The 16,142-nt window shown below is 46.0% G+C and overlaps 1 protein-coding gene across 1 annotated transcript in view; it reads left to right on the top strand.

The window, feature by feature from the left end:
• Positions 1-4,700, top strand: part of CDH26 (cadherin 26) — a 29,571-nt gene extending 24,871 nt beyond the window's left edge. Inside the window, exons 13-17 of the mRNA XM_077832491.1 lie at positions 152-282; positions 2,213-2,281; positions 2,910-2,963; positions 3,684-3,770; positions 4,509-4,700. Coding sequence (XP_077688617.1) covers positions 152-282; positions 2,213-2,281; positions 2,910-2,963; positions 3,684-3,770; positions 4,509-4,700 — 533 coding nt within the window. The remainder of the gene's footprint in view (positions 1-151; positions 283-2,212; positions 2,282-2,909; positions 2,964-3,683; positions 3,771-4,508) is intronic.
• The last annotated feature ends 11,442 nt before the right edge of the window (positions 4,701-16,142 follow it).

Below are 16,142 nucleotides of genomic sequence, written 5' to 3'. Positions count from 1 at the left end.
CTATGTCACCATTCATTCATTCATGTTTCAGAATAAAAAAGATCTGAAATCTGATCTCTATATTCATAGAGCTCAGTGAGGTGCCTGTGGGGCTGCTTTGAAAGGCTGTGAGGTGTCAGTGGCAATTCTGGTCATTCTTTTCCTGTTTCAGTGGCAGGCTGTCTTCTGCTGCAGTGTTCACGTGGGTCTGAAAGCAGGAAAAGCCAAGCCAATCTCCCTTTTGAAGAAGGCAACCAGACTTTAATCAAGTACAATGAAGAGAGTGAAAACTTTTTGTCTCAGGTGAGCAACTGAGCATGTATCCACCTTCCTATTGTGAGCATCCTGCCAACTCGATACCTGTCTGCCCAGATTATCAACCACCTGGTCTTATCACTCATGTCACCTGTCACTTGGTGTTGAGCAGAACACTCCTCCCTTTCTCAGCAGAATGTGGCAGGAAAATGACCATCAGTATTACCATGGAGTCATAGACAGTCCCCATAGAGTCTCCAGTCTATCTTGCCACCCAGACAAACTGGACTTTGTGATTAAAAGGTCACAAATCAAAAATACACCACATCAGGTTGCTCCCAGTCCCAAGAGACCAGTCACTTACCCCATATCAATAGGTACTCCAGATCATACACCAAAGACAACACTGGCAGCCAATTCTATAGTAAACTAACCACACCGCCAGTTTCCCAAAAGTCTTCTCAGGATACCCAGATTGTCTCATAGAATTATAGAATATCAGGGTTGAAAGGGACCTCAGGAAGTCATCTAGTCCAGTGGTTCTCAAAGCCGGTCCGCCGCTTGTTCAGGGAAAGCCCCTGGCAAGCCGGACTGGTTTGTTTACCTGCCGCGTCCGCAGGTTAGGCCGATCGCGGCTCCCACTGGCCACGATTCACCGCTCCAGGCCAATGGGGGCTGCGGGAAGGGCGGCCAGCTCTTCCCTTGGCCTGCACCGCTTCCCACAGCCTCCATTGGTCTGGAGCGGTGAACCGCAGCCAGTGGGAGCCGCGATCGGCCGAACCTGCAGACACGGCAGGTAAACAAACCAGTCCGGCTTGCCAGGGGCTTTCCCTGAACAAGCGGCGGACCGGCTTTGGGAACCACTGATCTAGTCCAACCCCCTGCTCAAAGCAGGACCACTCCGCAACTAAATCATCCCAGCTAGGGCTTTGTCAAGCCTGACCTTAAAAACCTCTAAGGAAGGAGATTCTGCCACCTCCCTAGGTAACCCATTCCAGTGCTTCACCACCCTCCTAGTGAAAAAGTTTTTCCTAATATCCAACTTAAACCTCCCCCATTGCAACTTAAGACCATTACTCCTTGTTCTGTCATCTGCCACCACTGAGAACAGTCTAGATCCATCCTCTTTGGAACTCCCTTTCAGGTAGTTGAAAGCAGCTATCAAATCCCCCCTCATTCTTCTCTTCTGCAGACTAAATAATCCCAGTTCCCTCAGCCTCTCCTCATTAGTCTGTGGCGATCTCTGCTTTGCATCTGGTACACTTCTCTGTACTCCAGAGATCAAGGATCTTTTCTTGAATCCATCTTTAATAGCTTCTCCTGACACAAAACAAGCTGACAGTGTCTCTACCCATTTGGGCTTTTCCTCTGACAGTGAGTAAGGAATGAATTTTGAGTCATTGACCTCCAGTCATCACATACTATGGCCACTTGCTTTGAAATTAGCACTTTTCTGTTAAAGTCCTTCATTAGCATTCCACAAGGCTTCTTTGAAGGGTTATTTAGTTACAGGGGTATTTACAATGTAAATGTTTGCTATTACATTATAACAGACTACAGATAAGTTAAAAAAAATGCATGTAACATCCCATTTTCATAATGCTTAAACACCAAATACATTCTTATACATTTAACAATTACTTTGATCAGTACTAATACACAAGTGAATTGACGTGGGGCTTTGGCATGAGCTGGCACCTGGTCTGCCAACGTCACAGATGTGCCTAACACGCGGCCTATGACATGAACCACAGTGAAAAGAATAACTTAAGACAGCCCCTATTTGAAAATAATAAACCTTTAACTAAAATGAGATTGCACTGCCATTCGAAGCACTGTGCTTAGTCACTGATCATTGTCTGAGGCTGACGTTTCTCAAGATTAGTCTCCATTCAGAATAAAACTATTTCCCCTTACAAGATTCTTACCTGTCCAGCCGGATAGTTTAGCAATGTGAGATTGTTGTTTGTCATTGTAGGATGTAAATGTAATGGCACCATCTCCCTCCCTTACATCCAGTCGAGGACACTGTGACCAAGGTCTATGTGTAAGTACACTCTACAAACTAGCATAGAGTATTTTGTGTGTGTGTGGGTGTTGGGTGGGCGGGGGGGATGAGAGGTTAACTGTGGTGGGTTTTATTAACCCAGGGATCTCAAACTCGAATCACCAGGAGGGCCACATGAGGACTAGTACACTGGCCTGAGGGCCGCATCACTGACACCCCCCGCCCCCGCTGCCCCCGGCCCCATCCCCATTCCACCCCTTCCATGAGGATCCACCCCTGCACCACCTCTTCCCACTCCTTCCCCATCCCCATTCTAGCCCCTTCCCGAAGTCCCCACCCCAACTCCACCCCCTCCCTGCCCCTATTCCAACCCCTTCCCCAAATCTCCACCCCTGCCCTGCCTCTTCTCCGCATCCTCCCCTGAGCACACAGCTCCCTGCTCCTCCCCCCTCCCTCCTGGAAAGCACTAAGTGCCGCCAAACAGCTGTTTGGCAGTGGGAAGTGCCTGGAGACAGGCAGAGGAGCGGGGACGCAGTGCGCTGGAGGGAGGGAGACCGGGGGAAGCTTGGTGGCCTGCAGGAAATAACCGCGTGTTTGAGACCCCTGTATTTACCCCTAATAACTTTCCTGGAATCATGCAACAGTTCCCTGTTTTTAATTTTTAAAGGGTGCCAGCACAATGGTCCAGTCCAGACCAGTAAGCGGCAACCACAGTTCCCATGTAAGTAGAATGTCTTTCACTGTGTTATGCTCACTAATGGGCTCCACAAACTATCTCTGTCTGGGGACAGGTTAAAAAAAATGCAAAGCATAACGCCTTTATTTGGATAGCATAACCCTGAGTTGGTAAACTTCACTTAAAACACTAGGCCTTTGTGAGTAAGGACTACTTGTGTGAGTAAATATTGGCAGGATCAGGTCCTGCCTTTGGTGTCTTTAACTAAAAGGAATGCAGTGAATTCTTTTGATTCACCATGTTTATGATAGTCATCCCAAAGGACCAACCAAGACTGGGGCCCCATCGTGCTTGGTGCTGTACAAACACAGTGTAGCACATGGTGCCTGCCCAGATGAGCTTGCAATCTAAATAGACAAGACACGTGTAACGCCGACAGACCCCTGTCATCAGCAGGCAAGATCGAACCGGGGACCTCTGGAGTTTAGTACATGAGCCTCTACTGCATGAGCTAAAAGCCAACTGCCTGTTAGCTAAGGCTGTAGAGCAGACTCATTTTTACCCCTCTCTGTCGAAGTGGTCTTGGTGCCACTAGATGGGACAGGACACCACACCTAGGAGGTGTGTGGGTTACACATGCACAGGAGAAATGGCTATACCATACAGTGAGTGCCGAGGAATTTGTTCAGACCAGAATGACACTTGTAAAATCTTGATGCAGGGGCTATGGCCTTGCCGAGGTCCAAGGGTTTGTCTCTCTTTCAGGGGGTCCAGTATTCGAGGCACGTGGAAACACTCCACAGAAGACCCCGCAATGAGATGGTACGAATAGCGGGTGACATGTTGAATCAGGTAGGGAATGGCTGGTTTGGAACGCCGTGGTATTGTCCGTGGGTCCTGGCTGTGGAGCACGGGCTGCCGTGGGAACTTTCCACTTTGGCTGCAGCCTCTCGTAGGAGACACACACCTGCCAGGAATGGCAAAAGGGGCTAGGGTGTGTAAAACGGGCATTAACTCGCAGCAGAATCCAAACCCCTGGCTAAGAGCAAGGTACAGAAGTGGGGGGAGTGTGAGGAGGGGCCACTTACAACACTCTCTGAGCCTTTGCTGAAGAGTTCGTGTCTCCAGCACTTCTTGCTGTGCCATTCTGGTCACCTACAAGTTACCTGGACACTTGTCTGTCTGTCACATGTGCACCTTTTCCTTTCGGGACAGGCACTGGGCACTGCAGTGCTTCCCATTGCAGGTGCATAGGTAAAGCCAGGTTCCTTGCTCTTTCCGTTCTGTACTGGCGGGGGGACTTGTAATTTTTCATGCTTTTTGTATTTCTTATGATAGCTTCCCTGTGCTATTCTATTGCAGCGCTGCTCCCAGGGTGCTCTTTGGCATAGCCGATGTGCCTGTCTGCAAACTGTGCCTTAAAGGGGCTGGCTGGTTGGGTGGGAGTGACGAGTATTTCTTATAGTATCACCATGGGACTTCTTGCTGACCTGCTACTTATGATGAATCCCACTGGTTTCCAAAGGGGTGTGAAAGACGGAGTCTCCAAGGAGATTTTGTTTTCTTATGTGTTCCCTTTCCCTTCCTCAGAGGCTCTATCACCTCAGCAACCTGGAGGAGAACATGGTCATGTACCAACCTCACATATATGCCGAGGAGGGAAAGCTAGAGATAAGCGGCTCCTTCAGTTCCCTGCTCACTGTTGACGATGAACTGCCCAAGGACTTCTTGGACACCCTGGGACCAAAGTTTGCTGCTTTGGATGAAATCTGCCGGAAATGATTTCAGTCGCAGCCAGTATCATAGGAACAATGGAATGGTGGGGACCTTTTTCCTCCTGCCCCCATGAGATACAGAAAGACCTGTCATTATTGTCAGCCTTCCATTGTTTTGCCAGCACTGAATATTGTGTCTTCATCTTCTGTGTGGAGGGGCTAGGGCAGCCCATGAATTGGAATGTCGGAGGAAACCAGGTCACCAATTGTTTGGGCCCTGTATCATTCTTGAGTCCTGCAGGTATCTGCTCTCACCCCTCAGAGAGCTAGAGATTGAAATAATCTAGAAATAGGAAGGTGTTTTAAAATCCATGGTGTTTGACGCCCATGTAGGGCTGTAGAAGTGGACGAAAAGCCACCATCCTGATGATATTTACAGTAGATCTGCTGGGAGTTCAGATCACAAAGCAAGCACAAATTCTGGTAAATGCTAGGTTTTTGATTAATAAGAAAGCAAAGGTTGTTTCCAGCTAGTCCTGAATTTGTGAGGCAGCTGGCTCATCTTCCACCCACAGATGCTGGCTCGCACCCATTTTGTGTGGGCAAAGCCTGTCTTTGTTAATTCAAAATAGGCATCAGTTCATTTCTGTGTGTCCAGGCCTGTTGCATAAGCAAGCATGCAGAATCTGGAGGTGGGCCCTGAAAGTTTCCCCTGTATGGCTAGAGAGGAGCAAAGTCCTAGCAGTGGCTCAGTACCTGGGGTGGTTTGCTTTGGCAGAGCAAATAGACGGAAGTGCCCACAAGGTTCCCAACCAGAGCATGCTAACTGAGTAACTTTCTGGCTGCACTGTTCCAGGGACATGCTGAGCTCTTCGCTGGGGCAGATGCATGCTGGTGAAATGGGAATCTTGGTACATGCATAAGATGATCTGAGGGTGCGGGAGAAAGGTCTCTCAAAGATTGCAGTACAAATACATCCGTTCAGTGAAATGCTAGTTTGTCAGAGTGTAATGGACTGACCAGTGTGTGGGAGACCCACTTGAACGTACATACATGTGTTGCCTCCAGGGTCTGGAGACTCACAGGGGATATATCAGCAGCCAGTCAGGGGAGTAGGGGATTCTCCGTCAGCTCCTGTCGGATAGCCTGTATGTTGGGAGCAGGAGGAACAAAGCTCTGATCTGTGCTGCTTGGTGCAGCATAGCTGGTGGTTGCTTGCTGCGGGTATGTGACTTGTTACAATCTGACAACAGTGAGCGCAGAACTTAGTCTTGTTATGGACAGACGAGCACAGCGTCTTGTCCTGTCTGAACAAGGATCTGCCGGGGTGGGGAACATGTAACTCTTTTGGGGCAGGTGACTTTCTGAGTCTGGAAGTGGATTTTAATTGACACTAGTGAGTTTGTTAATGACTTAGATGTTTTCTTTTGTACATATACTTTGGGGAGTCTTGTTGGGAGATAACCTCATATGTTCACACACACACACACGTATGTATACACATATATAAATATGTTGTAATACGTTATAGGCTATTTGAGGCTTTGTGTGAGTGAAGTGCGCTTGACATGAGTACGTGAGTTGTGTGCTGGCAACAGAAGCAAGGATTTAAGGTTGTGAGCGGCCAAGGACTGTTCATGTGAAACAATTTGTTGTGTCCAGGGGAAAGATAAAGAATCAGCAGAAAAGGGAATAACAGTGGTGGTGTTGTCATAGCAATGTATCCGTTAGAGCCGTGGACAAAAATTGGGGGAAATGAAACACCTTGGATTATGCCCAGGACGGAGTTGTGGGTGAAAGGCCCAGTGAACAGAAACAAAGGGCTGTTGACATGACGGAATGGACTATACATCTATATACATCTGTAACTTGGAGTCAGACATTGATCCAGAGCCCTAATTTTGAAGAGGTGTGCTAGCCTGCTCCCCATGCCTTGATTGATTGGAGCGGACCTCAACTGGCCATTGGGACTTGGTTCTAATCTTCAGACTCTGGTGCAGTATGTTTAGGGTGTGAATGTGGAGTGAGTGAGATTTATATTGTAACCAATAAAAGTATTTAGAGTATTATATACGAACACTGTGTCCAGTATCTGCCTGCTCCCCTATCCTGTAGAGAGGCCTCTATCAGAGCCTAACAGTCTGAATCGGGCTTTTTATGTATCTAAAATAAACATATGCTCCTGCTCGTGCGCGACCCCTGACCTCCTCTCACAAGTGCCCCCATGTGGAATTCTCTTCTGCTTGATACCCACCCAGGTCCACCTTTGTTACACTTCAGGGCATGACTCAACCCTTTATGTTCCTGTTCACATTGTCCTGTGTCTTTATGCTGTTTACTCTAGGTCCGACTGTCCTGCACACCTGCTAGAGAGGGTGCAGAGGGGCCACACAATAGGGACTCAACATCTCACTTCCATTTTGCCAGGGGTTGGCATCTTCTGTTTACAAATCTGTTTCTCAAATTCCCATCCGGTTTTAGAACCAGGTGACAGTGGAGAGGACTTGAAGTGAACACCATATGCTAGCACACCTCTGTGTCGCTTTGCAGAGACTCAATTTCTACCAAACGTGGGCACATCACTAAATGAAACAGCCACAGAACATAATGGCTGGCTACTTTGCTATAGGGCTTTTACACACACCCATTTCTGTGTTCTTGATTTAAGCTTTTCTATCCTCTTATCTAGTCTCATGAGTCAGAGATAATGGCTCAGTGGTGTTGTGTCTCATTCAGAGCTTCAGTCAGCAGCAACACTAAGTGCTAAAAAATAAAACACTATGTCATGGTAGTATGTTACCCCTATAAATCCCAGGCCTCTTGTTGATGTTCCCACACTCACTGCTTGCACCTCTGCAGCAAGAGAGATCATCTGTTATCTGGAAAACCCATCTTTATAGTGAGAAACAAAAGGAGCGCAAACTAGTTACCCTATTTAAAGAGAGCATAATCAATGACTTGATCACAGTCAGGCATTATCTGACACCAAAGAACCTTTTTAATCTGGCAGACAAAGGCAAAAGAAGAGCCAGGGGCTGGAAGTCAAAGGCAGCAGAAGTCAGACGGGGAATAAGACACCGTTTTGAACAGCGAAGGTAACTAACCATTGGATCTAGTAGCCAGGGATGTGATAAATGCTCCATTAGTGGGAGTTTTTAATTCAAGAGTGAATGCCTTTCTAAAACTCTACACTCTAGTTCAATCACAAGTGATTGACGAGATGCAGGAATCACTGGTGAAATTCTGTGGCCTGTGCTATACAGGAGGTCAATTTAGAGGATCATAATGGTCTCTTCTTGCCTTGAAGTGTATGACTATCTAAGAGGCAACGTACTTCTACTGCTACTACAATTACAATTAATTTTATCCGATGCCTTTGCAGCATCTTTGAAAAATTATTTGAAAGGTTTGTAGCATCTGTGCCATATAGTATCAAATTGTAACATATTAATACGTAAAAAGAAAAGGAGGACTTGTGGCACCTTAGAGACTAACCAATTTATTTGAGCATGAGCTTTCGTGAGCTACAGCTCACTTCATCGGATGCATACCGTGGAAACTGCAGCAGACATTATATACACACAGAGATCATGAAACAATACCTCCTCCCACCCCACTGTCCTGCTGGTAATAGCTTATCTAAAGTGATCATCAAGTTGGGCCATTTCCAGCACAAACCCAGGAACTTATCCTTGCAACAAAGCCCGTTGCCAACTGTGCCCACATATCTATTCAGGGGACACCATCACAGGGCATAATAACATCAGCCACACTATCAGAGGCTCATTCACCTGCACATCCACCAATGTGATATATGCCATCATGTGCCAGCAATGCCTCTCTGCCATTTACATTGGTCAAACTGGACAGTCTCTATGTAAAAGAATAAATGGACACAAATCAGATGTCAAGAATGATAACATTCATAAACCAGTCGGAGAACACTTCAATCTCTCTGGTCACGCAATCACAGACATGAAGGTCGCTATCTTAAAACAAAAAAACTTCAAATCCAGACTCCAGCAAGAAACTGCTGAATTGGAATTCATTAACAAATTGGATACTATTAATTTAGGCTTAAATAGAGACTGGGAGTGGCTAAGTCATTATGCAAGGTAGCCTATTTCCCCTTGTTTTTTCCTACCCCCCCCAGACGTTCTGATTAAACTTGGATTTAAACTTGGAGAGTGGTCAGTTTGGATGAGCTATTGCCAGCAGGAGAGTGAGTTTGTGTGTGTGTGTGTGTGTGTGTCCCCGGGAAAAAGGGGGGGGGGGTGAGAAAGCCTGGATTTGTGCTGGACATGGCCCACCTTGATTACCATGCACATTGTAGGGAGAGTGGTCACTTTGGATGAGCTATTACCAGCAGGATAGTGAGTTTGTGTGTGTGGTTTTTGGAGGGGGGTGAGGGGGTGAGAGAACCTGGATTTGTGCAGGAAATGGCCCACCTTGATTATCATGCACATTGTGAAGAGAAAAGGAGTCCTTGTGGCACCTTAGAGACTAACCAATTTATTTGAGCATGAGCTTTCGTGAGCTACAGCTCACTTCATCAGATGCATACCGTGGAAACTGCAGCAGACTTTATATATACACAGAGAATATGAAACAATACCTCCTCCCACCCCACTGTCCTGCTGGTAATAGCTTATCTAAAGTGAGCATCAGGTTAGGCCATTTCCAGCACAAATCCAGGTTTTCTCACCCTCCACCCCCCCACACAAATTCACTCTCCTGCTGGTGATAGCCCATCCAAAGGGCCTAACTTCATTATCATGCACATTGTGTAAAGAGTTGTCACTTTGGATGGGCTATCACCAGCAGGAGAGTGAATTTGTGTGGGGGGGTGGAGGGTGAGAAAACCTGGATTTGTGCTGGAAATGGCCTAACCTGATGCTCACTTTAGATAAGCTATTACCAGCAGGACAGTGGGGTGGGAGGAGGTATTGTTTCATATTCTCTGTGTATATATAAAGTCTGCTGCAGTTTCCACGGTATGCATCTGATGAAGTGAGCTGTAGCTCACGAAAGCTCATGCTCAAATAAATTGGTTAGTCTCTAAGGTGCCACAAGGACTCCTTTTCTTTTTGCGAATACAGACTAACACGGCTGTTACTCTGAAACCTGTCATTGTGAAGAGAGTTGTCACTTTGGATGGGCTATTACCAGCAGGAGAGTGAGTTTGTGTGTGGGGGGCTGGAGGGTGAGAAAACCTGGATTTGTGCTGGAAATGGCCCAACTTGATGATCACTTTAGATAAGCTATTACTAGCAGGACAGTGGGGTGGGAGGAGGTATTGTTTCATGATCTCTGTGTGTATATAATGTCTGCTGCAGTTTCCACGGTATGCATCCGATGAAGTGAGCTGTAGCTCACGAAAGCTCATGCTCAAATAAATTGGTTAGTCTCTAAGGTGCCACAAGTACTCCTTTTCTTTTTGCGAATACAGACTAACACGGCTGTTACTCTGAAACATATTAATACGTAGAGCTCTGAAAATCTGCAGATATCCACTTTATATCCACTGACCATGTTTGCAGATCGTTGATGGATGCAGATCCAAATTTTGTATCTAGAGCCCTGCAAAACTGTGGATAGCTGCTTTATATCCATGGATATCCATAGACCACGTCTGTGGATAGGATGCAGATACAAATTTTGTATCCATGCAGGACTCTATTAATGTGCACTTTCTGCATTGTGATGTCACAGCTATGCTGCCACCTGGTGGTTGTCCATGTTGTTACACTTTTGTGAATGTAACGCTCTTAGTAAAAAGTGACTTGCTAAAGCTGCAAAAAGAAAAGGGGTACTTGTGGCACCTTAGAGACTAACAAATTTATGTGAGCATAAGCTTTCGTGAGCTACAGCTCACTTCATCGGATGCATGTAGTGGAAAATACAGTGGGGGGATTTATATACACAGAGAACATGAAACAATGGGTGTTACCATACACACTGTAACGAGAGTGATCAGGTAAGGTGAGCTATTACCAACAGGAGAGCGGGAGTGGGGGGAGCCTTTTGTAGTGATAATCAAGGCAGGCCATTTCCAGGGTCTCTAAGGTGCCACAAGTACTCCTTTTCTTTTTGCGGATACAGACTAACACGGCTACTACTCTGAAACTTGCTAAAGCTGCTGTTTTCTTAATGCTAAGAACCATGAACAGCAGCAGTGGGCATGACTGTCCGCTTTCTCCAAAACACCTGTTTACACAGAGAGAAACTACATGTTAATTGTGATGGAGAAAAAATGCAATAGGCTTCCTCATGCATCATTGCAAAACTCTTGATACTAATGGGAAAGCAAGAAAAGGATCATGGAGATTTCCTCAGGCTACACTGATAGTATATATTGTATAACCGTGTGCAGTGTACACAGATGCACACACACACACGCACTCTAACATGACAGTGGAGCTGTGTTATGACACTGATGTTCATGAATGAGGAAAGGGAGGATATCTGCAAAAGCTACTCCACAGCCACGAGTGAATGAACATATGCAGAAGATGGAGTCAGCTGTAACCTCACTTCTCTGTTGTGTTCTTTCTTCATGAGAAAAGCAAAATGCTCCATCAGAAGTAGATCTGAAGTCCAGTATCTCAGATCCCGCACTCTCATTTCAGAGTTTACTCCACCTATCAATCCCTTCGCTCAGATGCCATTAATCCGGTATTCAAAGCTGGAAACCTTCAATCCAGTGTGATCAAAGAACTTTCACTGATGGGCAAGGAGCTAAAGTTTTCTAAATGCCTGAGGCAGGATCTGCTAACACAATAAATCATTACTCTGATAATTTGCCTGTAACTAATCATTGCAGCTGGGAGCCTTTAGATCAAGCCCAGTGCTTTAGTCAGCCTCCAGCAAAGTATCAATACCTACGAGGGCTGTTTTATTACAAACTGTTCCCCTGGGAGTGAGATTTGAGTTGGGATGTCTTTTTTCTGTTTAGGGTGCTGAAAACTAAACTAAACTAAAAAAAACAAAACACCCCCCCACACACAATAAAGAAAGGCGTGTGTATGGGCACTATTCACATGTACTGGGTGTGTAGCATACTGTAGTCAGATATAACACACACAGACTCGATGGGCATAAGAGGGGGTCAAACCCACCATCTTTAAGCTAAGAGAAAGTACAGGGCTGTATAAATGACAGGGACCCACCATTACAGGCCATTCACCATCACATGTACTATGCCAACCTTTACCTACTCCATAAAATAATACCAGTGAGTGTTACAGTGCCCCCAGCAAAGGACCTCAAAGCCCTTTACACACGCTAAATCAATTTAACCTTCCAACAACTCAGTGAGCTATGGAAGTAACACCCCTATTACAGAGAATGGAAACTGAGGCAAAAAACAGATCCTTCCTTCGCCAAGGACACAGAACATGCCTGCGTCAAAGCCAGGAATGGAACTTGGCTCCCGCGACCCTCAGTCCTGGGTTTTAAGTACAAGACCTTTCTTTTCCTTTTCACAGTGACTAGAGCAGGTTCCTTGCCTCTAATGCTGCCTCTTACAACCAGACTTTTTATCTGTCTAAGGTACTTACATGGGCTTCATTACTGTGGTGTTCAGGCACCTCACAATCTTTAGTGTACTTATCCGTGCAACACTCCATTGAATTAGGGCAGGGCGGTTATCTCCATGCTACAGGCAGGGAGCTGAGGCCCAAGAGTGAATGGCTTGCCCAAGGCCACAGGTGGAGTCTGCGGCAGAGTGGAGAACTGAGCCCAGATCTCTCACCCAGGAACCAGCACCACAAGACCGTCCTTCCTCTCAGGCCTGCCAGTTTTGTGCAGTTACATGTGCAAAATGGATTCCTACTCTGCTATCATCCATTTCTGATCACAAACTGGATAATTTCACACCTAAATGCATGCTGCTGGCCACACTGGTCCCTGATTTGTGCACATAATTGTGATAGTTACATGTGTAATTTAATCGCATAATTCGATGCTCAATTTATTTGAACATCTGTCAGTGTTCTTCCAAGTGGCTGTCTGCCTCTCACTAGTGACATCCAAGTTTTCATCTAAGGATCTCAAATCACATTACAAACACCTACAAACGCCTCCCGACATTTCAGGGAAAGCAAATGAACACCGTCATCCCAGATACTGAAGCACAGACAGGTGAAGTGTCTTGCCCAAATGCTCATAGAGAGACAATGGCAAAGCTAAAGAGAAGTGGGATTCCCAGTTCGCTGCTCTAACCCCTGGACAACACTCCCTCCCTTATCAGTCAATGTGTGGATTTTGACTGAGCTGGCATTTGCTCTCAAAAGGGAGTCTAAATTATTCCATTAATCTCCTACTGGTCTAAAAACTAGCAACATCTGTTCAAGGCATGAGTGGCTTTTTAGCATAGTTTGGCAGCAGGGGAGCCCAAGCTGATGAGGTCTGTCCTCTCCACTCGATTACTACAATCAAAAAGGATTATTTGGAGGCTTTCGAGCAACATGATGATTAATAACTAGTGAGAAAGAGGCATAAATCAGGGCACATCTCACCCACATGACACATTTACATCCATCACGCTTTTGCAGACAAGACGGCAGGAAGCCAGTCAAGAAATGGCTCTTAATCATGGGAGACCGAGTAAGAATCTAGAGACAGGCATGTCTGGGGGCGGCTGGAGGCAGCACATTTTCTTGTGTCGCTTGCCACTCAATACATGTAGCTCTATTGGAAAGACATCCCCGTCTGTGCCTGTGAGACTGTTCGCACCATCAGCGGCTGTCCTGCTGCCTGTAATGATGATACAGGATCATCAGTCTCCCAAGCGCTGGGTGTGATCTCCTGGTTTTTTGTTTCAAGCTTCCAATCAAAGGCCTTTCTTTCTTTCTTTCTTTCTTTCTTTCTTTCTTTCTTTCTTTCTTTCTTTCTTTCTTTCTTTCTTTCTTTCTTTCTTTCTTTCTTTCTTTCCTTACTTACTTACTTACTTACTTACTTACTTACTTACTTAAGCAAACACTGAAGTCCACCCCCAAGATCTAAAGTTCAAGCCCTTGCTTTCTCATTCCCCATTAAAAGTCAGGGCTCCATATTCAGCAGGTCTCCTTTAACTGTGCCTAAAAAATTTTTTGGCCCAGACATTTACATACACAAAACTCACATTTGTAAAAGCCCAAAGACAGGATTTTTATTGCACATCTGAACAGAAACAAGCTGGCTGGACTTGTGTTCAGACTCCTTTGAATGTACTGCAAGAAGTGGGCTAGTGTACATGTGTACCGTGGCCCCATTCAATAGAACCAGAACTGCTCCATGAAGTGTTAGGTATACAAAATGCTCACACACTTGGGTGCATGTTTAACTCCCAGTCTGGTGCCCAATGCAGCAAGATAATCACCAAAGAGTCCCTAGCAGAAGGTTTAGACTGTGAGAAACACTAACAAGAACACTTGCTTCAGAGAGCTAAGCAGACGATAATGAATTAGTGGGTTCAGGAGGGAATTACTGCAATATGGTAGCAATGTGAACTAGTACCCAGAATTTCTGTGTGTTCAGGAACTCAAATTTGCATACAGGAAGGTAGGCCAGTGTGAGCAAAGTGACCCTGGGAACTAAGTTAGCTGCCAAGACTGCACAGGGACTCTGGCAGAGCTGAGAGTGGAGCCCAGCTGTCCTAAGCAGGCATCTCACCCGTTTCCCTAGCGTGAGGCGGAGTGACTGGTAGTGCTGCCCCAAGAGCAAGTGGCATGTGCTACTGAACTTAGAGGAAGTGGAAGAGAAACGAGACTCGATGATGTACTCCTCCTAATTCTGGCCTGCAGGATTGGGACCAAAGCACTGATTGTTCAGCATACACTTCGCCTCTTCCTTGGTGCCCCGTGTCTGAAGGAATGTGTGGGGCCTCTCGGTTGCTCCAGACCTGCTTTAAACTCAGCGCCTTTCGGGGTCATAGTTTTGTAAGTGGTAGCGATGGACTATAGCATTTCAATTACCTGCTACCAGTAAGGGGGTTGGCAAGATGCCTGTGAATCGCCATTATTCCTGGTCCCTGCTATGCTTAAGTCTGTGGGAGTCGCAGCCGCACATGCGTTTATTGTTGCACGGTCTTCATCTGTGTCTTTGTTTTTGCCTCATTTATAAATCTCACTGAAAAGTAAAGCGACATGTAATCAGGCCTGGGGAAATTAACCACCTCAGCGGCCACCCTCTTCCTTCAAATCAGACAATAGAGAGGAGGCTGCAGTTGGTTTGATCTACCCCCTTGTTTAAAAACTGGAGCTGTCAAACTGCACTGAGGTTCTGGATTCCAGCTCTTATGAGGATACATTTTAAAGCTGGAGGGATCTAGAGTAAAATTGTTAAAAGCCCCTGAAGCCCAGATCCTCAGAGGCATTCAGGTGCCTAACTCCCACTAAAATCAATGGGAGTTCAGCTGCTAAGTACTGTTGAGGGTCTGGACTTCGGAACCTAAGCCCCATTTTCAAAAGTGACTTCAGACACTTCAGAAAATGTTCCCGCTAATTGTTGTAGAAGCAGGACCCTTTGTCCAGGCCACTCACAGCACTTGGTCGTCAGAGACGGTCAGTCATATTCACTGCTGTTCACCGAATCAAAGGCAATTGTACATTTCATCCCCCAACAACTCATGTGGTGTTTTGTTGAATGATGACCCCCTAGTAGGGTTGTCACCCAGGGCCTCTCAAGCTGAAAGCAGGAGCCTCTGCTGACAAACGCAAAGGCCTAAAACCCCAGCTCAGCAAAGCACTTAAACATGCACTTAACTTCAATTAAATGGCTCACATGTTTAAAGGCAATAGGACTGTTCATGTGTTTAACACGCTTAAGCAGCTTGCTGAATCAGGGCCTATGCCTAATAGCTAGGAGCAGCAGCTGATCCATAAACCTCTTATATGGTCCTGCCGTTACAGGGGGACAAAGACCTACAAAGTGCTGATGTGAATTCCACATGTTCCACACTGGGCTGCAGGGCAATAATAAGGCTCCTCAGCTCTTCCAAGGGAAAAGCTCCTCCTGTCCGCTCTTCTCCCACAGCCTTGCCTTTCTGTGTGGTGGCACAGACAGGGGATCTCTTAGGACCGTTAAGCTGCTGCTGGAGGAGGACGAAGATTTTCCTCCATCAACTTGGAGTCAGCTGCTCCCCTCTGAAGGAGCCATTTGTCCAAATTAAGAGATTACTACATCAGGAGCCATCCAAAGGACAACTAGATGATAATGACAGGTGGGTTTTTAAGCTGAGGGTGACCCAGGTGTGTGGTGAACTGTAATTAGTTCCCTCAATTAACATCTTGGCTGTTGTCATATTTCACTGTCTTAATAATTAAACACTTAACAACAGAGTGTTGAATTAGGGGTGGCATAAAAAGCACACCTAGGCCTGTGAGGATTTCTCCAAGGGTTTTCTGATAGTAAGAGGCAAACAGACTTTGCAGCGACTGTGCTAGTGGCAAAGATTCACAACTCAGTGCAAAGCCATTTAGCACCTTTAAAGAAACCAGAAATGGCATTTTTTCTTCTTTTTTGCATG

The sequence above is a fragment of the Eretmochelys imbricata genome, chromosome 13, assembly GCF_965152235.1.
Source record: "Eretmochelys imbricata isolate rEreImb1 chromosome 13, rEreImb1.hap1, whole genome shotgun sequence".
Classification (NCBI taxonomy): Eukaryota; Metazoa; Chordata; order Testudines; family Cheloniidae; genus Eretmochelys; species Eretmochelys imbricata.
The sequence above is the reverse complement of the archived record's forward strand: the minus strand, read 5'-3'. Positions and strand labels throughout refer to the sequence as shown.